The sequence below is a fragment of the Procambarus clarkii genome, chromosome 32 (assembly GCF_040958095.1).
Source record: "Procambarus clarkii isolate CNS0578487 chromosome 32, FALCON_Pclarkii_2.0, whole genome shotgun sequence".
In the NCBI taxonomy this organism is placed as follows: domain Eukaryota; kingdom Metazoa; phylum Arthropoda; class Malacostraca; order Decapoda; family Cambaridae; genus Procambarus; species Procambarus clarkii.
Genome location: NC_091181.1, coordinates 18152157 through 18178962, shown reverse-complemented (window position 1 = coordinate 18178962; position 26806 = coordinate 18152157). Strand labels below are relative to the sequence as shown.

General features: G+C 47.6%; 1 protein-coding gene across 5 annotated transcripts in view; it reads left to right on the top strand.

Annotated features, from left to right (window-relative positions):
• The window catches only part of LOC123759292 (carbonyl reductase [NADPH] 3), a 188491-nt gene extending 163986 nt beyond the window's left edge, over positions 1–24505 (top strand). For all 5 annotated transcript variants that reach the window (XM_069334981.1, XM_069334980.1, XM_069334984.1 and 2 more), the window contains exons 6-7: positions 2908–3091; positions 23861–24505. In XM_069334981.1, the coding sequence (XP_069191082.1) occupies positions 2908–3091; positions 23861–24007 (331 nt within the window). In that variant the 3' untranslated portion in view covers positions 24008–24505. The remainder of the gene's footprint in view (positions 1–2907; positions 3092–23860) is intronic.
• Positions 24506–26806: the final 2301 nt, after the last annotated feature.

Below are 26806 nucleotides of genomic sequence, written 5' to 3'. Positions count from 1 at the left end.
CCCGGTTTTGTCCCTTTAGACCTTCCTCTGTGGGTAGTTAGCTCCGGGGAGCCGACGGGGCTCCCCCCAGAAAACGAGCGTTGAATGTAATGAAACGCCATTTTCTGGGTGAGACCCGGAGGCTCCCCGGCAACCCTCCCTCCCTCCGGTCGGCGTTTTTCGCGTGTTTTGACATCCAGCCTCAGAACTGATGGGTGGATAGCCGGCGTGGAAGGTCTGGGGCTCCCCCTTCCCCCTCCCGGGGAGGGGGGAGCTGCGCAGACAGCGGCGCGGTGACGTGTGACGTCATACTAGTTTCCTTCTTTTCTGTTGAAGAGTTCTATCCACTAGTTCAGCTTGGGTAGCAATTTTCACCAGAATAGGGGTTTGTTTTGGAATGCTTACCTTTCTGGATGCTTGACCCGGTCGATGGCAGACATAGAATGCTTCCAACCACATGGGGGTTTCTATAGGCCATTGCTCCCCTTGCCTCTCTGAGGGGACCAGGTTCTGGCTCGTGGTCCCCGGTAGGCCCTAGATCTCCATACACATGACTGATGCCAAAGTCTGACATTAGCATATCAGCCGGTAAAGCTCCGGGGAGCCTCCGGGTCTCACCCAGAAAATGGCGTTTCATTACATTCAACGCTAGTTTTTAGTATTGTTTTTGAATGATGCAAAAGTTGGACAGCTTTTCAATTCAATAGGGAGTGAGTTCCATAGACTGGGTCCCTTTATTTACATAGTGTTTACACAAATTAAGTTTGACTCTGGGGATATCAAAGAGATATTTATTTCTGGTGTGGTGATAATGGGTACTATTGCATCTGTCCAGGGAGAGTTTCAGAGCAGGATTTGCATTTAAGAACAGGGTTTTGTAAATGTAGTTGACACAAGACAATTTGTGGAGTGAGATTATGTTTAGCATGTTTAGGGAGTTAAACAAGGGGGCTGAGTGTTGTCTGAAAGCAGAATTTGTTATTATTCTGATAGCAGATTTTTGCTGGGTAATGATGGACTTGAGGTGGTTTGCAGTGGTTGAACCCCATGCACAGATACCATAATTAAGATAGGGATAGATTAGTGCATAATATAGAGAGATGAGAGCAGAGTTAGGTACATAATATCTGATTTTGGAGCGTATACCATCTGTTTTAGAGACTTTCTTAGTTATATGTTGTATGTGGGTACTGAAGTTGAGTCTCTTGTCTAGGAATAGGCCGAGAAACTTTCCATCATTTTTATTGCTAATGTTTACATTGTCTATCTGAAGCTGAATTGCATTTGTAGATTTGCTTCCAAATTTTTTATTTTATTTAATTTATTTATTTTATTTATTTTATTTATATATATACAAGAAGGTACATTGGGTTTGTGAGAATACATTGGATAGTACAGTAATTCTTGTAAAGCCACTAGTACGCGCAGCGTTTCGGGCAGAAAAATAAGATGTAGTAGGTCTTTTCTATGTTAAGTGTTAGTTTGTTGGTTGACATCCATAAGTGGACTTTTTTTAGTTCATTATTAACAACATTATTTAGTGTATGTGGGTTGGGGTTAGAGTAGATGAGGGTAGTATCATCAGCAAACAAAATAGGTTTCAGAATGTTAGAGATGTTAGGCAGATCATTGATGTAAATAAGAAATAAGAGAGGTCCCAAAATGCTGCCCTTTGGCACTCTAATGGTTATTGGTAGAGTGGGAGAGGTTATATTATTGATGGCTACACATTGGTGTCTCTCACTAAGATAGGATTGGATATAGTCCAGTGTATGGCCTCGAATTCCATGATGATGGAGTTTACGTAAGAGATAATTGTGATTAACAGTATCAAAGGCCTTTCTCAGGTTAATGAAGAGTCCAATTGGAAACGTATTTTTGTCAAGGGCTGAGTAAATTATATGAAGGAGACTAATAATTGCATCGTTGGTACTCTTTTTGGGAGCATGACATTCGTAAGTTTGCTGTGTTGGCTGCCGTCTTGGGTGACATGTCTTGGGCTGACATTCAGGCAATGGGTTTTTGGCGGTCGGACAAGGTCCTGGCCGCTCGCTACCTGGTCAATGTTCTTGGCCCTAATCGGGCATGTGTCATATTGGGTCAGCCATGGCGGCCTGTTGTCTCGACTTATAGTTGAGTGGGTGGCGACCACCTCCCAGGTTAGTCCCTCTTGCTTTGTTTTTGGGTTAGTAGCTCTGGGGAGCCAATGGGGCTCCCCCTGCCCAGTAAACCAATGTTAAATGTAATGAAACATCATTTTCTGTGTGAGACCTGGAGGCTCCCCAGCAACCCTCCCTCCCTTCGGTTAGCGGCTTTTCGCGTATTTTGACATCCAGCCTCAGAACTGGGGTATGGATAGCTGGGATGGAGGTCTGGGGCTCCCTATACCCCCTCCCGGGGAGGGGGTCCTGCGCAAACGGCAATCTGGTGACGTCATACTCGTTTGCTTGATTTCATTTGGGGGAGTTGTGTCCACTAGTTCGGCTATCGGTAGCAATATTTTAACCAGAATAGGGGTTTGTTTTGGGGCGCTTTCCTTTCTTGGTGCCTGACCTGGTCGATGGCAGACATAGAATGCATCTAACCACACGGGGGTTTCTATAAGCCATTGCCCCTCGTGCCTCTCTGTGGGACCCAGGTTCTGGCTTGTGGTCCCCAATAGGTCAAGAACTTCATGTGCATTGACTGATGCCAGGGTTTAATACATTCATATCAGCCTGGTTAGCTCTGGGGAGCCTCAGGGTCTCACCCAGAAAATGGCATTTATTACATTCAACGCTGGTATTTTACAAAAATTTTCAATATTCTTTTAATTTTTGGTCAAAACCTATGAAAATTAAAAGACCCTGGCCTATTCATTACATTCAACAATAGATAGATATATTTTGCAAATAAATTCATCTTGTAACTTTTTTCTATTCACTGCAGAAAGGCTAAAGATGGGACATACAAGGAAGCTGGATGGCCTAACAGTACCTATGTAGTAAGCAAAGTGGGGGTATCAGCTCTGACTCGTATTCAGCAACGAGCCTTTGATGTCGACTCTCGTCCTGATTTGGTGGTGAACAGCTGTCATCCTGGATATGTTGATACAGACATGACTTCTCACAAGGTTAGTTTGTACACATTTTTGAGTAATCTTCAGATTCATGCTCTCTCTCTCTCTCTCTCTCTCTCTCTCTCTCTCTCTCTCTTTCTCTCTCTCTCTTTCTCTCTCTCTCTTTCTCTCTCTCTTTCTCTCTCTCTTTCTCTCTCTCTTTCTCTCTCTCTTTCTCTCTCTCTCTCTTTCTCTCTCTCTCTCTTTCTCTCTCTCTCTCTCTCTCTCTTTCTCTCTCTCTCTCTCTCTCTCTTTCTCTCTCTCTCTTTCTCTCTCTCTTTCTCTCTCTCTTTCTCTCTCTCTTTCTCTCTCTCTTTCTCTCTCTCTCTCTTTCTCTCTCTCTCTCTTTCTCTCTCTCTTTCTCTCTCTCTTTCTCTCTTTCTCTCTCTCTCTCTTTCTCTCTCTCTCTCTTTCTCTCTCTCTCTCTTTCTCTCTCTCTCTTTCTCTCTCTCTCTCTTTCTCTCTCTCTCTCTTTCTCTCTCTCTCTCTTTCTCTCTCTCTCTCTTTCTCTCTCTCTCTCTTTCTCTCTCTCTCTCTTTCTCTCTCTCTCTTTCTCTCTCTCTCTCTTTCTCTCTCTCTCTCTTTCTCTCTCTCTCTCTTTCTCTCTCTCTCTCTTTCTCTCTCTCTCTCTTTCTCTCTCTCTCTCTTTCTCTCTCTCTCTCTTTCTCTCTCTCTCTCTTTCTCTCTCTCTCTCTTTCTCTCTCTCTCTCTTTCTCTCTCTCTCTCTTTCTCTCTCTCTCTCTTTCTCTCTCTCTCTCTTTCTCTCTCTCTCTCTTTCTCTCTCTCTCTCTTTCTCTCTCTCTCTCTTTCTCTCTCTCTCTCTTTCTCTCTCTCTCTCTTTCTCTCTCTCTCTCTTTCTCTCTCTTTTTCTCTCTCTTTCTCTCTCTCTTTCTCTCTCTTTCTCTCTCTTTCTCTCTCTTTCTCTCTCTTTCTCTCTCTCTTTCTCTCTCTCTTTCTCTCTCTTTCTCTCTCTTTCTCTCTCTCTCTCTCTCTCTCTCTCTCTCTCTCTCTCTCTCTCTCTCTCTCTCTCTCTCTCTCTCTCTCTCTCTCTCTCTCTCTCTCTTTCTCTCTCTTTCTCTCTCTTTCTCTCTCTCTCTCTCTCTCTCTCTCTCTCTCTCTCTCTCTCTCTCTCTCTCTCTCTCTCTCTCTCTCTCTCTCTCTCTCTCTCTCTCTCTTTCTTTCTTTTTCCCCCCCCCCCTCCCTCCCTCCCTCCCCCCCCCCCCCTCCCTACGGGCCTATCGGGGACCACGAGCCAGAACCTGGCCCCCTCTAGAGAGGCAAGGGGAGCAATGGCCTATAGAAACCCTGTGTGGTTGGAAACATTCTGTATTCTGCCATCGACCGGGTCAGGCAACCAGAAAGATAAGCATTCCAAAACAAACCCCTATTCTGGTGAGAATTGCAACCAAAAGCCGAATGATTGGATAAAACGCCCCAAACAAAAACTAGTATGACGTCACCCGTCGCCGTGCCGCTGTCTGCGCAGCTTCCCCCTCCACAGGAGGGGGAAGGGAGAGCCCCAGACCTTCCGTGCCGGCTATCCACACCCCAGTTCTTGAGGCTGATGCTATCGGCTCTGTTGTGTGCTCTGGCTCCTGAATTTTTTGCGGCGTTGTGCCTAGTGTGTGGCGGCTGTTCTCCAGGGGTGCGAGAGCCAGGAGTTACTCTTCAGTACTCGGGCTGTATGCGCCTAGGGTTTTCTTCCCTAGGTGCCCTGTAAGTCCTGCCCTTGGAGCTTGGGGTTACCTTCCACAAGTTCCTCGGGGTCTGCCTCTGTGGGTCCGTTTATTTGCTTGGTTTCTCGGCCACACTTTGGGTCCTTGGGTGTTTTGTCTCCCTCAGTTACCTTATGATAAGAGGCAGTTTTGCACTGGTCAGGGGCGCAGGGCACTGCGCAGCTTGTTGTCACCTATCACAACGGCCGGCTCTGTTCCTTAGGGTACGCTGTCCTCTTGCGTGGTTTTGTTTTTCTTGTTGTTTTGCCTTGGTAGGGGGTTCTGCCCTACTTGCCATTGTAGTTTGGCCTCATCCTGATACTTGGTGATGCCCCCTGCTAGGTCCCCGTGAGTGTACACGTCCCTGGGGTTCAGCTGTAGACTGTTTGGTAGTTTTGGGCACCGGTTAGCAGTACCCTGCCTGGGTTTACCTGGGTGTGAGTCCTCTTCAGGTAAATGCTCAGGACCCTGGGAATTCCTTAGGGGATGTGTGAGTCTCATGGATGTGACCCCGGGGGTCCTCCCTCGCTTCATGTGAGTTTGAGGGTTGTTCGGTCCCTTGTCTCAGGGTGACCCTCATTGTTTTTGCCTCCGTCATGCAGCCTCTTGGGTTGGTAACACTTTCGACCCGGAGTCTTGTGAGTTTTGTTGCTTGCTGGAGACTCAATTTACCCAATCTGCGGATGATCATCTTCAGGTATAGGATACGCAAGCATTGCATTCTAAGTTTCGTTTGTTGCAACGTGCCCGGTTGGTTGCTCACCCGGATGCCCCGGGGTTGCCCCGTTTTGTTTATAGGGACCTGGACTTGGGGGTGTGAGTCGCTTCGACCCTGGTTCAATCCGCCCCTCCTCGTCCTTCTCTTTCTGTTGTTCGCTCTGGTCCCCCCTCCCTTGCTTCTGGCCCCAAAACATCTGAGGGTTTCGGAGTCAGGGCAGGGGTTAGTTGGTCTTGAGGCTTGGGCAGCCTCGGGGCCTGCCCCTTCTGGTGTGGCAACGGAGGCATTCGAGTCTACTCCCCCGGCCGAAGCCTCTGAGTCTGACCAGTGGGCCCCCTTTCTATCCGGCTTCTACGGCTGCACTGGCCTTGTCTAGTGGGGTCGGTGCTTGGGGGGAGGACTCGGCCCCGGGTCCTGCGGAGAAGGATCTTGGGGTTGGAGAGAAGCTGACTTGGGGGCCTTGGGCTCCGCTGGACCCCGCCTGGGTTTTCCTGCCCTCTGAGGAGCGTGGCTTGTTGTTACAAGGAATGGTTTTTTTGTTCTCTTTTTCCCCGCCTCGTAGCCTGGGGCCTCGTAGCCTGGGGCCTCGTAGCCTGGTGGATAGCGAGGGGCCTCGTAGCCTGGTGGATAGCGCGCAGGACTCGTAATTCTGTGGCGCGGGTTCGATTCCCGCACGAGGCAGAAACAAATGGGCAAAGTTTCTTTCACCCTGAATGCCCCTGTTACCTAGCAGTAAATAGGTACCTGGGAGTTAGTCAGCTGTCACGGGCTGCTTCCTGGGGGTGGAGGCCTGGTCGAGGACTGGGCCGCGGGGACACTAAAGCCCCGAAATCGTCTCAAGATAACCTCCCCCCCCTCTGCGTACGAATTGGACTTGGTGTTTGCCCCTCCTTGGGTTAGGTTCTGTGTTTCCCCAGTGTGCTTCGATTCCGTCTTTCCGGAGGTTTTCGGCTTATCGTATCCAACCTGCTGCAGGCGGCCCTTGCGGCGAACCTCCTGCTTGTCCCGGATTATGCCTCGGAAATGGATCCCTCGGCTTTCAGGTTTGGGACTTCGTTCCCTTTCTGCCTCCGTTACGAGATTCCTACGCTTGATTGCTGTAGAGGGTTCTCCGTTGGCTTCGGGCTGTTTTTGATAAGGAGTTCAGAAGTCTTCTTGGTTTTGTAGAATATTATCAGGTTTATGTTTTGGTTAGGAGTAATGCTTTTTACTCCCTTACGGACTATTTCTTTCATTATTCTTTCCTCTTTTATATGTTCACTGTGCATGGTTGATTTGTAATATAATTTTATTGGAGGTATTGTGGTTTCTGTTCTAGGTTCACGATTATACCAACGGTCCAAGTGTCTTCTTATAGCAGCGTTTATTTCCGCGTTACTATATCCGTTGTTCACCAATACCCGAGTTACTCTTTCAAACTCTCTACTCACGTTGCTCCATTCAGAGCAGTGAGTTACTCAACGAATATAAGCATTGAGAACACTGGCTTTGTATCTTTGGGGGCACTCACTTCAACCGTTCAGGCATAATCATATGTTGGTGGGCTTAGTATATACGTTGGTGCTTAAAGAGGTTCCTGTTTTTGTTATTAGTACATCCAAGAATGGCAGACTGTTATTTTCACTATTTTCATGTGTAAATCAGAGTACTGACTCTCTCTCTAGATGGCTTTTTAGATCAATTAATTCATCCGAGTCTTTTACTATTACAAATATGTCATCTACATAACGGCAATATACAGTTAGTTTTTGTCTGCTGCTGAAGACTCTGTCTTCAATGGTTCCCATATAAAAATTAGCAAATAAGACTCCTAAGGGGGAGCCCATTGCTACTCCATCTATTTGTAAATACATGTTTCCTTGTGGACTGATGAAAGGGGCTTCCTTTGTACATGCTTCGAGAAAACTCTTCAAGTGTGGCTCAGGTATGTCTAATTTGGGTATGTCTAATTTGGTATGTCTAATCTCGTCTCTGTATACTCTGTCCAGTAACATTCCTATGGTTGTGTCGACTGGGACGTTGGTAAATAGGGATTCGACGTCCAGGGAAGCAATGATTCCATCGGGCTGAGTAGATTTGATTAATTCTAGGAAATCTGCTCATGATTGTAGACTATACTTACTTGGAGTGTATGGAGTTATGAGTTCATTGAGTCTTTTTGCCAGGTGATAGATTGTAGTTGGTATTTGGCTGATTATAGGGCGTAGTGGGTTACCTGGTTTGTGTGTCTTAACATTGCCGTAGGCATATCCTAAGCCATAGTCGCCTTGAAGTTTATTGAAATGCACACTACCTTTCTTTGCGTTGATTGCTGTAATTGTTTTGTTTACTTTCCGCTTAAGGTCTTCCACAGGGTTCCTCGTGATTTGTTGAAATTTGGTGTCATCACTAAGGATGTCGCTAATTTTGTATATATGTCGCTATATATATATATATATTTATTATATATATATATATATATATATATATATATATATATATATATATATATATATATATATATATACACACACACACACACACACACCACACACACACCACACACACACACACACACACACACACACACACACACACACACACACACACACACACACACACACACACACACACACACTCACTCTCACTCTCTGGTGTATGCAATCTTCAGTTCCTGAAGATTGCATACACCAACATAGATGGAGTGAGATCGAAGATACTGGAGTTAAGTGATGTAATACAGCTGCAGACACCAGACATTGTTGCACTCACGGAGACAAAACTTGAAGATGTAATTTTAAATGAGGTCATATTCCCAAGGGGCTACTCAATTTGGAGACGGGACAGAAAAATTAGGAAAGGCGGTGGCGTTGCTGTGCTGGTAAAAGAACACCTAAAGGTGAAGGAAATAATGACTGCCAATCCACAAGAAGTTGACATAATAGCACTAGAGATCTGCTATGAGGATGATAAACTAATGATGATAAATGCATATAGTCCACCGCCAAGCAGCACATGGTCAAAGGAGGAGCTAGATAGTAAACGTGAAGGTCTTATAACAATAATGAGAGAGATTATAGCGAGAGCGGATAACGATAGATCACGACTGTTGATAGTCGGTGACTTCAACTTGAAATCCATAGACTGGGAAGCATATGAAGCTAAAACAGAAGATTTTTGGACCTGTAAATTTGTAGACCTCATCCTGGAAACATTCTTGTATCAACATGTTAAACAAGCTACGAGGATGAGGGAAGGGGACGTTCCCTCCATGCTAGATTTGATATTTACCAGGAAGGAGGAAGAGATATTTGACATTCAGTACCTTCCTCCCTTGGGTAAAAGTGACCATGTCTTTTTGGGAATAAAGTATGCAATGCGTTATAAGCTGGAAGAAAATAAGGAGGTTGAAGCAGTTGAAAAACCAGACTTCAGGAGAGGACATTATGGTGACCTTAGAAATTTTTTTAGTGAGTATAATTGGACAGACTTGATGCTAGGCAAGGAAGTGAATGAGATGTATGGCAAGTTTTGTGAAATATATGATAAAGGCACAAAAAAATTTATACCAAAACAGAGATGCAGAACTAGGAAACAGGATTGGTTCAATAGAAATTGCGAGAGGGCTAGAGACCGAAAGACACAAAAATGGAATCAATACAGGAAGAGGCCGAACCCCCAAACATACCAGCGATACAAAGATGCGAGAAACAACTACACGGCAGTGAGGAGAGAGGCAGAAAGAAATTTTGAAAAAGGGATTGCGGACAAATGTAAAACAGAACCAGGTCTATTCTATAAATTCATAAACAACAAATTGCAGGTAAAGGATAATATTCAGAGGTTGAAAATGGGAAATAGATTCACGGAAGATGAAAAGGAAATGTGTGAAACACTAAACGAAAAGTTCCAAAGTGTGTTTGTACAAAATGAAAGCTTTAGGGAACCAGATACAATAAGAATTCCAGAGAACAACATAGAACACATAGAGGTGTCTAGAGACGAAGTGGAAAAAATGCTCAAGGAGCTCGGTAAGAACAAAGCAGCTGGCCCAGATGGCGTTTCACCATGGGTTCTGAGAGAATGTGCATCTGAGCTCAGCATTCCACTTCACCTGATCTTTCAGGCATCCCTGTGTACAGGAATCGTAGCAGACGGGTGGAAACAGGCTAACATAGTTCCAATCTACAAAAGTGGCAGCAGGGAAGACCCCCTCAATTATAGACCTGTATCATTGACAAGTGTAATAGTGAAAGTATTGGAAAAACTAATCAAAACTAAATGGGTAGAACACCTAGAGAGAAATGATATAATATCAGACAGACAGTATGGTTTTCGATCTGGAAGATCCTGTGTATCGAATTTACTCAGTTTCTATGATCGAGCCACAGAGATATTACAGGAAAGAGATGGTTGGGTTGACTGCATCTATCTGGACCTAAAAAAGGCTTTCGACAGAGTTCCACATAAGAGGTTGTTCTGGAAACTGGAAAATATTGGAGGGGTGACAGGTAAGCTTCTATCATGGATGAAAAATTTTCTGACTGATAGAAAAATGAGGGCAGTAATCAGAGGCAATGTATCAGAATGGAGAAATGTCACAAGTGGAGTACCACAGGGTTCAGTTCTTGCACCAGTGATGTTTATTGTGTACATAAATGATCTACCAGTTGGTATACAGAATTATATGAACATGTTTGCTGATGATGCTAAGATAATAGGAAGGATAAGAAATTTAGATGACTGTCATGCCCTTCAAAAAGACCTGGACAAAATAAGTATATGGAGCACCACTTGGCAAATGGAATTTAATGTTAATAAATGTCATGTTATGGAATGTGGAATAGGAGAACATAGACCCCACACAACCTATATATTATGTGAGAAATCTTTAAAGAATTCTGATAAAGAAAGAGATCTAGGAGTGGTTCTAGATAGAAAACTATCACCTGAGGACCACATAAAGAATATTGTGCAAGGAGCCTATGCTATGCTTTCTAACTTCAGAATTGCATTTAAATACATGGATGGCGATATACTAAAGAAATTGTTCATGACTTTTGTTAGGCCAAAGCTAGAATATGCAGCTGTTGTGTGGTGCCCATATCTTAAGAAGCACATCAACAAACTGGAAAAGGTGCAAAGACATGCTACTAAGTGGCTCCCAGAACTGAAGGGCAAGAGCTACGAGGAGAGGTTAGAAGCATTAAATATGCCAAAACTAGAAGACAGAAGAAAAAGAGGTGATATGATCACTACATACAAAATAGTAACAGGAATTGACAAAATCGACAGGGAAGACTTCCTGAGACCTGGAACTTCAAGAACAAGAGGTCATAGATTTAAACTAGCTAAACACAGATGCCGAAGAAATATAAGAAAATTCACCTTCGCAAATAGAGTGGTAGACGGTTGGAACAAGTTAAGTGAGAAGGTGGTGGAGGCCAAGACCGTCAGTAGTTTCAAAGCGTTATATGACAAAGAGTGCTGGGAAGACGGGACACCACGAGCGTAGCTCTCATCCTGTAACTACACTTAGGTAATTACACACACACACAGAGACAGTGGTACCTCGCATAACGATCGCCCCAAAAGACGAACATTTTGGGTAACGAACGGCCCGATCGGCGTCAAATCGTCCCGTATGGCGAATGCTGGTTTGAGTAACGTCAACACCACATGGTGGGGTCGCGCTGCTTCGTGCACATTCTTAGACGCCTTCGACGATGCACATAAATTATGTTGTTCTTGTTTAAAGATGCTAATGATGCTGGGATATAAAAGGGTGACTACTGAGATGTTGCAAAGCAGTGACGTTTTTGTAGGAAAAAAGAAATGAAATGTCTGATATACAACAAATGTCAAAAAGGTTCGTTCGGTGTTCGGCAGGTAGGCTGCTCCATTATAACAATCTTTCTTTGTTTCAAATGTGTTCCATTTGTTTTGTATTTGTCATTTACGTCTCAATAATGGAGAAGCCTACCTTACATACACTCAACAAACCATTATGACATTTTCATTTCTTCAAATGTGTTCAATATTTATTTTTCATTTGTCTTATACCAAAAGGTTCGTTCGGTGGTTGGCAGGTAGGCTGCTCCATGTTTCTTACATACAAAAAACGTAAATAATAAAAAAATGAAGAATTTTTAAAACTAGTACAAATGTCAAAAAGGTACTTTCGGTGGTCTACAGGTTGGCTGCTCCATGTTTCTTAAAAAAAAAAACGAAAAATAAAAGAACTGTTGAAACAATTTGAAAAATGGACAAATGCCATAAAGGTTTGTTCAGTGTTTGTCGGGTAGGCTGCTCCATTATTGAGCCGTAAGTTACAAAAACAAAACAAATGGAACACATTTGAAACAGAAAGATTGTCATAATGGAGCAGCCTATCCAACAAACACTGAACGAACCTTTTGCTATAACGAATATGAAAGACAAAGGCTGCTGGCTGGGTTAGTACTGCGTGAGCAACCATTTGTAGCACACGTGCCTCTGGCTCTCAAACACCTGTCCCACACGGTGTTGAAAGACTGCGCTCAGTTGGTGCAATTCAGAACCTATTGTTTGAAGAACATAAGGGTCATAACATTGGTGAAGCTAGGCGCAATAAGGGCTTAACACAACGGTCGGATGCCAGTGATACAGCACCTATGAGGATGATACAGCGAGCGTATCCAGTTGTAGCTCTGAGCTACAACTGGATACGCTCGCTGTACCTTGCCATCTCGAATTTATATAGATGATACATAGATGAATCCTTTTCTGTGTTCAGTGATGCATCTGATACAAGTAGCATAGATGAACAGTGTTAGCGGCTTCCATGGTGGTGTTGTTCATTGATATTTTCAAGAATACCTGAATCTCTTCCTGACTGATGGACACTCTTTGAGGCTAGCTGAATCTCTTCCTGACTGATGGACACTCTTTGAGGCTAGCTGAATCTCTTCCTGTGTGGGACCTTACAAAGCGATCTTTTGAAGACTACCTTACAAATTGAGCTTTTCCTATAATCGTTTCAATACTACCTTATGCTTTACAAGCTTGGCTACATACCACCAACAAGTACTAAAGCCAAGGGTGCACGAGAGTGCGTTATTTGCAAGCACGCAGAACGATGAAACAGGAAACGAAAATCTATCTGTAGCTGGTGCAAGGAGAGCAAAGTCGCACTGTGTACCATGGACTACTTCGTTGACTATTACGCACCTCCAAAGTACTGAGTGTGTAATACAGTGTGTTACTGTGTAAATAGTATGTGAAACTGTACATATTGTAATTTTAGTGAATTTTTACCATGTAATATTGTGACAATAAACATTTATTGTGGACACATTACTGACACATGTATCACAGTTTCATGGAAAATTATGAACATTCTACTGTATACATATTGTAAAGGTCACAAATATGCATCATATACGATAAAAGAAACAAATAAAACTGCATTGGAAATGCATAGAAAAAATATTTGAAAATATATTTGTGGCAACACGCGGTGGTTGAATGGCCTGCGCAACCGTGTCTGGGAGCTTCACACACGGGCCACCAGCCCCTGATGACGTCACAGCGCACCTTGTCCACGCCCTCACAGCCAAAGTAAGTGGAATTTGGTAATTATTTTTACATAGACATGTTCAGGGATGGTAATTTATCATTTTGCAAAGAAAAATTATATTTTGGGGAACATTTGATGTCATGCACACAGGGGAATTTCACAATATACACAGTGCATCACACTGGTTAGATGGGGGACACTCGTTTTGTATGACATCTGTTTCACATGATGAACATGGAACGGATTAAATTCATTATGCGAGGTACCACTGTATTATACAGTGGAACCTCGATTAACGAGCAGCTCTATTAACGAGTTTTTCCAGTAACGAGCAAGCCACTCGCAGCAAATTTGTCTCTATTGACGAGCTCGCCTCTATTAACGAGCAAAACCACGTGGTGCTTCCTAGCATCTCTCGGGTTCTCGCAAATTCTCGAAAGCCTCCGATGCCAGTGTTGTTGTTGTATCGCACACAACAAGCATCCCTCTGGATTTATTTGCGCTTTTCTTTGGGTTTTTAGTGGTTTTGCGACTCCAATTTGTAACACACGATGTCTCCAAAGAAGCTGCTTGCTAAAGATAGTGTTGTCAAGAGGAAGAAAGATAAAATTACTGTGGATTTGAAGAAGGAAATTATAGCAAATCATGAGTGTGGTGTGTCTGTGACTGATCTCACAAGGGAGTATGGCAGGTCCTCATCAACAATTTACACCATTAGTAAGGGAATGAGGAGGTAAGGGAGAATACTGCCTCATCCACTGAGATCAGGGAAGTGTTGGGAATGTTTGAAGAGGTGAACGCATTCTTGGAAATGCTGCTCTGATAAAGCAGTGACAACCCGGTGTGTGAAAATGTTTCATTAATTTATCACTTTGTGATAACACTTTGTGAAAGTGTTATCACTTTCGCAGGTATATGTCGCTTGAACGTGACACACTTTTTTCTCTTGAATGCACCCAAACACCGCGCTCAAACATCATTTGAGCAAATATTTCTATAAAATTCAATTCTTATCCGATCCATTTGGGGATTGTATGCAGGTTTGCCATGAAATTTCCGTTTTATCTAATAGCCACATAGCCTATTTGGGAGAACGGCATTGTATTGTATCTTCATGGTAAGACCATTATATTGTTGACAAAACGAGTGTAATCAACGTAGTTTTTTATTTGGTACTGGTCTAACGCATTCTTGTGTGACATTTGAAATGAAATTTGGGTGAAATTCCCAAGAAGAGAGAGTCCGCCTGACTCAGAGATGGATTCTCCTTCCACATCATAACCCCTCTCCTCCTTTTCCACCTCTCCATTGTCTCCCTCAAGCCAGCAACTACTCTTCATAAGGTAAATTAAACATTAAAACACTACAACAAAACATTTATAATTACATGTGCAGTATTATATTTACATAAAAAAATGTCATACAAGTATGGATGTTTCTGGGGGGAGCCCCGTCGGCTTCCCGGAGCTTTACCGGCTGATATGCTAATGTCAGACTTTGGCATCAGTCATGTGTATGGAGTTCTAGGGCCTACCGGGGACCACGGCCAGAACCTGGCCCCCTCAGAGAGGCAAGGGGAGCAATGGCCTATAGAAACCCCCGTGTGGTTGGAAGCATTCTATGTCTGCCATCGACCGGGTCAAGCATCCAGAAAGGTAAGCATTCCAAAACAAACCCCTATTCTGGTGAAAATTGCTACCTAAAGCCGAACTAGTGGATAGAACTCTTCAACAGAAAAGAAGGAAACTAGTGTGACGTCACACGTCACCGCGCCGCTGTCTGCGCAGCTCCCCCCTCCCCGGGAGGGGGAAGGGGGAGCCCCAGACCTTCCACGCCAGCTATCCACCCATCAGTTCTGAGGCTGATGCTATAGGCAACGGTTATGTGCTCCGGCTCCCGTGGTTGTTTCAGCACTGTACCTAGAGTGTGGTGTCTGTTTTCTAGGTGGTGCGTGAGCCGGGAGTGATTCTCCAGTACTCAGGCTGCATGCGCCTAGGGTTCCCTTCCCTAGGTGCCCTGTAAGTACTGCCCTTGGGGCTTGGGGCCACCTTCCACAAGTTCCTTGGGTCCTGCCCCTGCTTGGCCGTTTACTGCTTGGTTTTCGGCCGCTCTTTGTGTGCTCGGGTGTTCTGTCTCCCTTGTTCGCCTTAGAGTAAGGGGGAGTTTTTGCACTGGTGGGGCGCAGGGTACTGTGCAGCTTGTCTTTACCAATCATAGCGGCCGGCTCTGTTCCGCTTGGGTACGCTGTCCTCTTGCGGGGTTTTCTTTTTCTTTTTGTTTATCTACCTGGTGGGGGGGGGGGGTCTGCCCTCGTTCTTGCCCCTTGTGTCCCTTGTGTTCTGAGTATTTTCTGGTGGTACTTTCTGGACCCCTGCTAGGTCCCCGTGAGTGTACACGTCCCGGGGGTTCAGCTCTTAGAAAGTTGTTTGGTAGCTTTGGGTGCCGGTTAGCAGTACCCTGCCTGGGATTACCTGACCGTGAGTCCTCTTATAGTAAACGCTCGGGACCCTGGGAAACCCCTGGGGGTGCGCGGGTCCGATGGATGTGACCCCAGAGTCCCCCCCTCGCTTCCAGCGAGTTTGAGGGTTGCTCTCACCCTTTGTCTCTGGGTGACTCTCTGTTTTGCCTCCGTCTGCTGCCTGTGGGGTCGGTGACACCTTCGATCCGGAGTCCTGCGAGTTTGGTTGCTCGTTGTGGCTTGGTTACCCAGTTGTGCTAACGAAGCGGGTGCGGGCAGCAGGGGCGTTGCACTTGAGCCTTGGTGGTGGCAACGTTCTCGTGGTTTCCTCCCCGGGAGCCCCGGGGCTGCCCCGTTGTAGTTCGTTTTGGGACTTGGGGGTGTTGGTTGATTCGGTTCCATCCACGCCCCCTTGTCTTTCCCCTGGATCACCCTTCCTGCCTGCATCCGGTTCCTTACCGTCTGTAGGTTCGGGGCGGGGTTTTTGGTGGTGTTGAGACTCGGGCAGTCTCGGGGAATTCCCCTTCCGGGGTAGTGACGGGGGCATTTGAGCCTGTTCCTCCAGCCGTGTTGTATGAGTCTGCCAGTGGGCTCCCTTCCTTAGTGTTTTCACGGCTGCCCCGGTTTTCTGGTACGGCCGGGGCTTTGGGGGAACAGCTTGGCCCCGAGGCCTGTCGTGTCGGTTCCCGGGGCTGGGGAGGGGCTGACTTGGGGGGCCTTGGCCCCGTTGGACCCCGTGGGGGTTTTTATCCCCCTCTAGGTGGGGCTTGTGGTTACGCAGAGTGGGGTCTTTCCTCCCCACTCGCCGTACATGCTGTTGGGCGTCGGCCCCTCCCCGGGCTCGGTTCCTTGGCCTTTGAGTCGGTTGGTTCCGTCCTGTGGGTGGATGTTTCCTCCCACCCCTTTTTGGGACGGTGTTTTCGTCATGTTTCCCCGTTCGATGGGGTTCTGCGTGACTTCTGATCTCGGGTGCGCCTGCGTGTGCCTTCGGGACTAGTGTTGGCTTCTGTGTTCTCGAGGGTACGGGAAGGTTTTTCGCTACTTCCCGCATTATTGGAACGTCTGTCAGCTCCTCTTCCTTGTCGCCCTGTTGGGCTACTTGTTGCCCTGTTGGGCTACTTGTCGCCCTGTTGGGCTACTTGTCGCCCTGTTGGGCTGCGTGTCGCCCTGTTGGGCTGCGTGTCGCCCTGTTGGGCTGCGTGTCGCCCGGTTGGGCTGCGTGTCGCCCGGTTGGGCTGCTTGTCGCCCGGTTGGGCTGCTTGTCGCCCGGTTGGGCTGCTTGTCGCCCGGTTGGGCTGCTTGTCGCCCGGTTGGGCTGCTTGCCGCCCGGTTGGGCTGCTTGTCGCCCGGTTGGGTTCCTTTTTGGGCTCTTTGCTTCTTTGGCCGGTTTTATTGTTCCTGCTTCCTCTTTTGGCTACTTTTCTCGTGCAGTAGTCCTGGCTGGCGCCTTCCCGGAGAGAGGGTGTGCGGTTCGGCCAGCGTGTTATGCGCATGCGCCGTGGAGTTTGTTTTGGTCTGGGCGGTGTTTCAGTGCTGGTGTTTTGCGCCCTTTTTGCTACAGTGCTTCGCCTCTCGTTCTTCTCCCTGGCTGCGGTATGTGCCCCTTCGCGCTGGGGGTGTCCTGGTTCCCAGTTGTGGGGAGGACACCGCGGTTTTTCCCTGTGTCATGGGTGTGGACCGCCTCCTTCGCCTCTCCCTGCTCTCCTGCGGGGTCCGGCTCTGGCGTCTTCACCTGGCGGTGCTCCCTGGTTCTTCTGGGCACGGTTGAGTCGTGTCAAGTTCGTGCCACCGTTCGCCAGGTGAGTTTCTGCGGTCTGGCGTCTTTTGGCCGGGCGCTGGATGCGGACTTGTTTATATACCTGTCTTTATTTAGGTATATTTTTGTACGACTGAGACCGTTCGCACACCAGTGACTGTCCCTTTTTCAACCCTTCCTGTCCCCCTCCTGTGCATGTCCAACCCATGCTTGAGTCATTCAGGGGACCCTCCTTTTTTAATGTTGTGAGGTGTGGGGGTTGTAGGGTTGGCTCTGTACTCACCTGGTAAGGCTCCTGGCTGTGCTTGGAGGATTTGAGCTCTGGCTCTTGGGTCCCGCCTATCTGGTAGAACTTGCAGGATAGTACCAGTTGAGTGCAGTGGTGCTATTGGCACATTTGGGGAACACTGTATTACCATCAGAGGTCTGTGCTTGTTACACGACCTACTTGCAAGCATAAGCCTTCTTGCTGGTTCATCCGTGGACTTCCAGGGCGCACTAGCCTGTTTTCGTATGGCAGTTCCGGCCCGTCCTGGTTGTGGGGGTATGTGGGCCGGTGGACTGCTCCTAGCAGCTGCCTGGTGGGCCACCCTCTGGCCGGTCTAGCCTGGCCTTGGGCCAGGCTTGAGGTGTGAAAGAGCTCCCAGTACCTCATCCAGCGGGTATCGAGCGGGGTTTTCTCCGCCGTCGGTCGCCTGGTGCAGGTTTCTGGGCCTGCGGGGTTTTGTCGTGTCTCCGTTGACCCTGTCTGGGGTCTGCCTGCTCCGTTCTCTGCCTTTGCAGAAAGGAGTTGCTATTTACATGTTGCATGTTGCAGTGGTGCCTGTTGCGGCTGCTGCACGTGTGCATTGGTACTGTGTTTCATGGTGGCGTGTCCTTGTTCCTGTGTCCGGTTGTGGAGTGGCACTTTGCTGCCGTTTTGTGCCTGGGGATTGCGTGGGGGTTTTTCTGTCCCTGCCTGATTGTCCACCCCTGGTTGTTATCCTGGGGTTTTTGTGCTTCTGCTCTTTCTTTCTGCCTCCTCTGCAGCAGGGGTGTTCTGCGTGTGTTCTTAGGCATTTGTCAGCCTGTGTCCTGTGATGTGCTTCCTTGTCTCGGTCTATTGCAGTTGTTCGTACCCCTTGGTTCGGGTACTGTTCTGGCGGCGACCCTTCCGCCTTCTTTGGTTTCCTAGCTTGCCCTGCCGGTTTTTTTTTTGGGGGGGGGGTCTTGCGATGTCTCGCGTCGGACCCGTCGTTTTTGAACTCCTGGCGGGCTTGCATGCTTTGGGGAGTTTTTCTGTTCGGCAGACGTTCCATCTCCTTGTGCCGCCTGGGTTTCGGTGGTCGTGCCCGAGATCTTCCCGCGGCTCCGCCTTTTCCTGGGCTCGAAGGGGCCTTGTCGGGGCGGCTTATGTTCTGCCTCGCGGTCTCGCCTCCGGTTGGTGGTCGGGTTTTTTCGTGGTAGGTGTCCCACCTGCGTGCTTCTCTTGGCGGCAGTATGGGGTATTTTGGCGGTCCTTCCTTTTCCTGTCCCTTCTTAGGTGGTTACTCTTGTTCGCTTGGTTACTCTCGGCTTGGTGTTCAAGTGGGGGTTGGGGGCCGTCGTCTTGCCACATACTGTCGCCTCTTTTCGTGCGGCGCGGGCGGAGCCGCTACAGCTTGCTTTCGGTCTTGGTGTTGCTTCTGCACCGTTAGTCAGCTGTCTTGTGCGTCGTTTCACCTCCGGCCTGTTCCTGCGCCGCTTGCACCATCCTGGTCTCTGGTCAGCGTGCTCTGTCTTCTCCTCGGTTGGTAGTGCCCCTTCGGTTCCGGTGTGTTTTTTCGTCGGCTCTTTCCTTCTGGCCTTTGTCTCTGGGGGTTGAGTCGCTGAGTTTTTTTGCTCCTTCGGTTTTAGCGTTTTGATTGTTCTGTGGCAGCAGTCTCCATCTTTTCTGGCGCGGGGTGGGGCTGCTGCGTTCTGGAGGGGTCCAGGGTTTGTTGGTGCTTCGTTGGTCGGACCGGGGGTGTGTCGTTTTTTGTGTTCAGTGGTGGCCCTCCACTGATGTTTGCATGCCACCGTGTTTGGGTCCGGAGCGCGTTTTGCGTTGATCCGGTTTTGTTCTTCCTGGTTCGCGGGTGAGTGTCCCGGGTGGTCAGCCGTGTTCTTGCGGCTAAGCTGCCTGTGTTCTTCCCTCATGCCTGTGGCGTTCGTGGTTTCGCTGCTCTCGCTGCCGTCTGGGCGACGTGGCCTTGCGGTCTTTCGGGCATGGATTTTGGGTGTTCGTGCAGGGGCCTTGCTGCTCGTTGTTCTTGTGTTGTTCCCGAGACTTTTCGGGCTGTGGCGCCTTGGATTGGCGTTTGCTGCCGGTTGTCTCGCCTCCTTGGGGGGTGCGTGGTGTCCGCCTCCCGGTTCTGTCCCTTTGACCTTCCTCTGTGGGTAGTTAGCTCCGGGGAGCCGACGGGGCTCCCCCCAGAAAACCAGCGTTGAATGTAATGAAACGCCATTTTCTGGGTGAGACCCGGAGGCTCCCCGGCAACCCTCCCTTCCTCCGGTCGGCGGTTTTTCGCGTGTTTTGACATCCAGCCTCAGAACTGATGGGTGGATAGCCGGTGTGGGAGGTCTGGGGCTCCCCCTTCCCCCTCCCGGGGAGGGGGGAGCTGCGCAGACAGCGGCGCGGTGACGTATGACGTCATACTAGTTTCCTTGTTTTTTGTTGAAGAGTTCTATCCACTAGTTCGGCTTTAGGTAGCAATTTTCACCAGAATAGGGGTTTGTTTTGGAATGCTTACCTTTCTGGATGCTTGACCCGGTCGATGGCAGACATAGAATGCTTCCAACCACACCGGGGTTTCTATAGGCCATTGCTCCCCTTGCCTCTCTGAGGGGGCCAGGTTCTGGCCGTGGTCCCCGGTAGGCCCTAGAACTCCATACACATGACTGATACCAAAGTCTGACATTAGCATATCAGCCGGTAAAGCTCCGGGGAGCCTCCGGGTCTCACCCAGAAAATGGCGTTTCATTACATTCAACGCTGGTTTTTTGGGAGTGGAACGGATTAAATTTATTTCCTTTATTTTAAATTGGGAAATTTGTTTCTTAAGACGAGTTTTCCAGGTAACGAGCTCGGTGCCAGAACGGATTAAACTCGTTAATAGAGGTTCCACTGTATATAATATACAGTGGTACATCGCATAACGATCGCCCCAGAAAGCGAAGATTTTGGGTAATGATCCCTGAGGACTGGTTCGATGCCGTTGTCTTCCCTGTTCGCAAACCGGGGTCTCTGGGTATTTCCCCTAAGGACTTTCGCCCAATTGCCCTCACAAGTTGTGTCTGCAAACTCTTTGAACGTATGGTTAACGTTCGTCTGATGTGGTTCCTGGAACACCATCACCTCCTCTCCTCTTCTCAATTTGGTTTCCGCAAGTGCCGCAGCACGACAGATGTCCTGGTGAACTTGGAGGTCTATATTTGTACTACTTTTGCTGCGAAGACCTCCGTTGTTGCCGTCCTTTTTGACCTGGAAAAGGCTTACGACAGCACTTGGCGATATCATATTCTATCTCAACTTCATTCTTTTCGCCTTCGTGGTCATCTCCCTCTCTTTCTCCGCAGCTTCCTCTCTCGTCGTTCCTTTCAGGTGCGACTTGGTACCGCTCTCTCTGCCTCTTTTCAGCAATACGAAGGTGTGCCCCAGGGTAGTGTTCTGAGCACTACTCTTTTTCTGTTTGCCCTCAATGGTCTTCTTTCCTCTCTTCCTTCAGGTGTCTTCTCCGCTCTCTATGTCGATGATCTTACCCTTTGCTGTCAGGGTGATGATTCGCCTCTCCTTCAACGCTGGCTTCAACTTGCAATTGATGCCGTGTCGTCTTGGTCCACCGATCATGTCTTTAAGTTCTCAACTTCTAAGACTTGTGCCATGACTTTTACTCTGAAACGAGTCGTTCTTCGTCCCTCTTTGTCACTTTATGGTCATCCCCTTGAGTACAGAGAATCCGCGAAGCTTTTGGGGTTATTCCTTGACACTCGTTTATCTTGGTCTCCCCATATCTCTTACCTCCGTGTTGAGTGCTCTTAGGCCCTTACCCTCCTTCGGGTATTGTCCCATACTTCTTGGGGGGCAGATAGGCGCACTCTCCTTGCTTTACATTCCTCTCTCGTCCTGTCTAAGCTCGATTATGGTTGCCCTGCTTACTCGTCTGCTTCTCCTTCTACTCTTCGCCGTCTTGATGCTTTGCACCATACTGGGTTGCGCCTCAGTTCTGGTGCCTTTCGTTCGACTCCCGTCCTTAGCTTGTATGTTGACACTGGCTTCCTGTCTCTCCAGGACCACCGTGATCGCTACTGTCTTCGCTATCTTGCGCGGTCCTTACAACATCCTTCTTCTCGCCTCTGTCGTGCTTTAACTTTTACCCCTCCTACGGTTCCTGTTCCTCTTCACCACCTCCCTCTTTCTGTCCGGTTATCTCGCCTACAGGATTCTCTTTCCGTTCGTATTTCAAATGTTTCTCCTCGTGTTGTTCCTTCTTTGCCCCCGTGGAGAGTCCCCCTTCCGCGGTTTTGTACATCCTTGACCCGTGTCACTAAAGCTTTTACCCCTCCTACGGTTCTAAAACGCCTTTTCCTTGAGCACTTTTCTTCTCATTCCCGCTCCGTTTCTGTCTTCACGAATGGGTCTAAGTCTGTGGACGGTGTTGGCTACTCTGTTGTTTTTCCTAATCGCACTTATATGTGTCACTTACCTCCGGAGACTAGCATCTTTACAGCGGACCTTTATGCTATTCTCTATGCTCTTCGTCTCCTGCTTTCTCGTTGTCAGTCTTTCTTTGTAGTTGTTGTTGACTCTCGTAGTGCCCTCATGGCTCTCGGGTCCTTTAATCCGGTTCATCCAGTAGTTGTCGAGATCCAGCATTGGCCGTTTCTTGTTCACAGTAAATTTAAGTTGGTTGAGTTTTGTTGGGTTCCCAGTCATATTGGTGTGTCTTTAAATGAGCGTTCGGATGCTGCCGCCAAGGAAGCTGTCCGCTCTTGTCCCATCTCTCGTAAAGGTATTCCATATTCCGACTTTTACCCGGTTATCCATTCCTCCGTCCTTACCCGTTGGCAAGCTTTTTGGTTGTCTGTTACTGGTAACAAACTACGTACTCTTAAGTGTTGTGTTTCCTCATGGCCGTCCTCCTACCACCGTAACCGGCGATGGGAAACAGCTCTGGCGAGGTTGCATATAGGCCATACTCGCTTAACCCATGGTCACTTCATGGAGCGCCGCCCTGCTCCTTATTGTCCTAGTTGCATTGTCCCTCTTACGGTCGTGCATGTCCTTCTTGAATGTCCTGACTTCCAGGACGAGCGTGTCCTGCTTTCCGACCGCCCCTCGCGGTCACCTGTTCCTCAATAGAATTCTTGGTGACTCGGATACTTTTGATATCGTTCGCCTTATGCGTTTTTGTTCTCGTATTGGCATCCTTGGTGATATTTAGCGCCCTCTGATTATTCCACACATTTGATGGTGCTACATAGCTTTCCCGGTTTGGTGCCTTCTTTTGATAATTACTTACTTTGGGTAACGACCAGCCCGATCAGCAACAAATCGTCCCGTATGGCGAACGCTCGTTTGAGCAACGTCAACACCACATGGTGGGGTCGTGGCTGCTTCTTGCACATTCTAGGACGCCTCCGACGATGCACATAAATAATGTTGTTCTTGTTTTAAAGATGCAAATGATGCTGGGATATAAAGGGGTGATTGCTGAGATGTTGCAAAGCATTGACGTTTTTGTAGAAAAAAGAAATGAAATTTCTGAAATACAATAAATGTCAAAAGGTTCGTTCGGTGTTCGGCAGGTAGGGTGCTCCATTATAACAATCTTTCTTTGTTTCAAATGTGATCCATTTGTTTTGTATTTGTCATTTACTTCTCAATAATGGAGCAAACTCCTTAGATGCACTGCACAAACCTTTATGATATTTTTCTTTCTTCAAATTTGTTCAATATTTATTTTTCATTTGTTTTATAGCAAAAGGTTCATTCGGTGGTCAGCGGTAGGCTGCTCCGTGTTTCTTACATAAAAAAAACGAAAATAATAATAATAAAAAGAGAAAATGAAGAATTTTAAAAACCAGAACAAATGTCAAAAAGGTTCATTCGGTTGTCTACAAGTAAGCTGCTCCGTGTTTCTTAAATAAATAAAAAACGAGAAAATAAAAAAAACAGTTGAAACCATTTGAAAAGTAGACAAATGCCTAAAGGTTCGTTCAGTGTTTGTCGGGTAGGCTGCTCCATTATTGAGACGTAAATGAAAAATACAAAACATATAAAACACATTTGAAACAAAGAAAGATTGTTATGATGGAGCAGCCTTCCCGTCAAACACTGAACAAACCCTAGCATTTGTACATTTATGCAGTGTATGTAAGATAGGCTGCTCCATTATTTAAAACATCAAATATCATATTGATGTTTTTCAGTGGTAGAACGGATTAATTTGATTACCATTAATGTCAATGGGGACATTCATTTTGTACGAAATGTCGTCCATTTCACATGACGACAACGGCGCCAGAACGGATTAAATTAGTTATTCAAGGTACCACTGTATATTTATATAATATTGATGGATTGATTGTTGTATTCCACAGGGTCCTCTTACCATAGAACAGGGAGCAGTGTGCCCATCATATTTGGCTCTCCTGCCACCTAACATCAAGGAGCCCCAGGGAGCCTATCTGTGGTACAACAAGCAAGTCGTTGATTGGGTTAATGGACCTACGCCATCTTTTGTTTGAACCATATGCAAACAAATTTTGTTACTTTCTATCAGCACAGGTTAAAGAATGGTTCATATACATTTAGCGTGAATACTAAAAGCTGTTTTGTCTTTTATAAACTCAAGATTATAGTTTATTATTTAGTAGAGACTTCTGCAATTTATTAATTGGTCATATATAATCTGAGCTTTTGGCAACTGATTTACTATAGTACAAATTGATTCATGTCATTGGCTTCAGCCTTATGATTTGCATCTCATTAATGTTTGTATTATGAAAGTCCAGTATCTTTGTTGTAGGGGCCCTCTGTATTTCTATTAATCTATTTGTATCTTGTCAGTTACAGTATATGCTTATACTCCTGGGATCAGGCACTGCATTGTATTATGTTATAACCTATTACTATTTTTTAATTGGAATTTGTTCTGCTTAAAATATGTTTTTATGTAGATACAGATATTTGTTTTCTGTTAAATCCAAACAACCATATAATGTAATAACAACCTGCTTTAATAAGTGTTTAATTTTCCTTTCTTTATCTGGTTAGGAAGGTATACTAAAAAAATTTCTAACCCTGTGTATTGCAGGAGCATAAATATACATCAGCATAAATATTTGAGCCTCTATCTTTGAAGCTCAAATTTCCTTATCTACCATTGACAGGGGTTTGGCACCCAGAAAGGTAGGCATAACAAAACAGACCCTACATGGTAAGAAAATTGCAACCGAAAACTGAACAGAGGCAGAACTCCCTCCAATCCCAAGGAAACAAGCAAACATCATACCTCGTAGTCACGCCGCTCGTCCGCGCAGCCCTTTCCTCTTCGAGAGTGGGAGGGGAAGAACCTCTGCCCCCCCCCCTCGCGCTGGCTATCTAGCACTTCAGTTCATCAGCTAATGAGAACCAGTGCAGGTGTCTTCTCTGGCCTCGCTTTCTAAGCAGTGTTTGCCTTCATGGTGTCCTCTGCAGTGTCGTTGTGTGTGGAGGCCATGTGCCCTCAAGAGTACCAGGGCTACATGTGCTTAGGGGCATCCCCCCCTCCCCGCTCAGCTCGTTGTCGCCGTGTGGGGGCTTCGTGGGCGGCTGCTGGAGTGTGATGCTCCTTCGGACAGTCCTCTGTCCTTTTCTAGCCTTGTGCTCCTGCTGCCGTCCTCTCCAATTCTGCTGGGCACCTTTTCCTTTTCCTTCTGTTTCGTTTTTCTCCCCCCTCTTCTCCTATCTGCTGGCCGTTTCCTGCCGACCTTTTGCTTGTTCTAGTTCTTCCATGGACTTCTTCTATTTTGACGCCCGGGTGCTTGAGGAGGCATACTCATGCACCCGTAGAACTGCAGTACCCGACGTCGAGAACGAGGGGAACCCTTTATTGTCAATCCCCACTTCGTCACTGAACCCGATCTCGACGGACTGTCGGTTTCTTAAGGTGGCGTTTGTGGGGCGTATACTCACGACGCACCCCTAGGAGGCCCCGACAAGATCGGCGATAGCTTCTTGTTGGGTGTCCTGCCTCTAATTGTGGCTCCATGGTGGGTGTGGGGGCACATTCGTGAGTGAATTCGTAGTTTCGTCAAGATGATAACCCCTGTTTCGGCTGCTTCTGGCTTACCTTTTCAGGCTCGTGGGGTGGGCGACCAAGCCCCCGAGTCGGTCCGTATTGGAAGACCGGGCTCTGTAGCCTCCGCTGCATTGGGCCCCGACCTTGCTCCTCCTTTGGCCTCTCTGACTCCTTCCCCTGGCTCCCCTCCCTCCTCTGTGGTTGGGTCGAGCCCCAAGCCCCCAGTGGTGACTACCTCGTCCCCTGGCGCGGCTCCTTCTCTAGTTGTAACTACTGCGCCTTTTAACCCCTCTCTCTCTGGGGGTTCTCACCGCCGTTCTCGTCACGGCCGCCCTCGCTCGATTCCTTCCAGTTCTGCTACCTATCAAGCCTTGTTTGGTCCCGCTTCGTGGGCCAAATATTTTGATCTCCTCCCTCTTGATTCTGCGCCTCCTGACGATTTCTCCCTTCATCGACATCTCATTGATTCCGTGGATGCCTCCATTACTTTTAACCCCACTCGTCTCGGTACGCGTGTCGTTGCTGCTCCTTCTCAGGATGCTGCTTCCCGCTTGGCTGCCTTATCCTGCCTTGGCGAGACCCCCGTTCGGGTCTCGAAGAACGCTCAATTGAATGCCAGTGTTGGCACTATTTTGCTCCCGCCCCATGTTGCAACCGGTGTTCGGGACCTGCGCGACTGCCACGACGATATTCGCCATATCCTCGCTGCCCAGGGCCATTCTATTCTCCAGGTGGACATGTTTATTCGTCCCCTCGTGGTAGTCGCCGTCAACCCCTCCGGGTTGTGAAGATTACCTTTGATGGTAGGACCCTTCCACCCTCTGTCATTCTTGCTGGTGCCAGGTGCTCTGTCCAGGAGTACATTCCTTCTCCTCGGCTCTGCAACAAGTGCTGGAGGTTTGGGCATGGTGCCCTCCGCTGCTCCGGGACTGTATCTCTCTGTCCTTTGTGTGGTGGCGAAGGTCACTCTAAGTCGGAGTGCACTTCTCCCCAGGCTCGTTGCCTCAACTGCGGTGAGGCCCATCCTACCTTCTCCCGTGCGTGTGTCCATTACAAGCTTGAGGCAGCCGTCCTCAACCTGAAGCACCGGGAGCGTTTATCTTTTCCTGAGGCGAGGCGCCAGGTTCGCCGGCTCCCGCCTTATGCTAATATCTCTTATGCTCGCGTGTTGCGCTCTTCCTCTCCTCGTCCTTCCCGCCTTCCTCAGACTCACAACCGTTTCCAGGCCTTGGACCCTGATGCGCCCACTGCCCCCTCCTCTGTC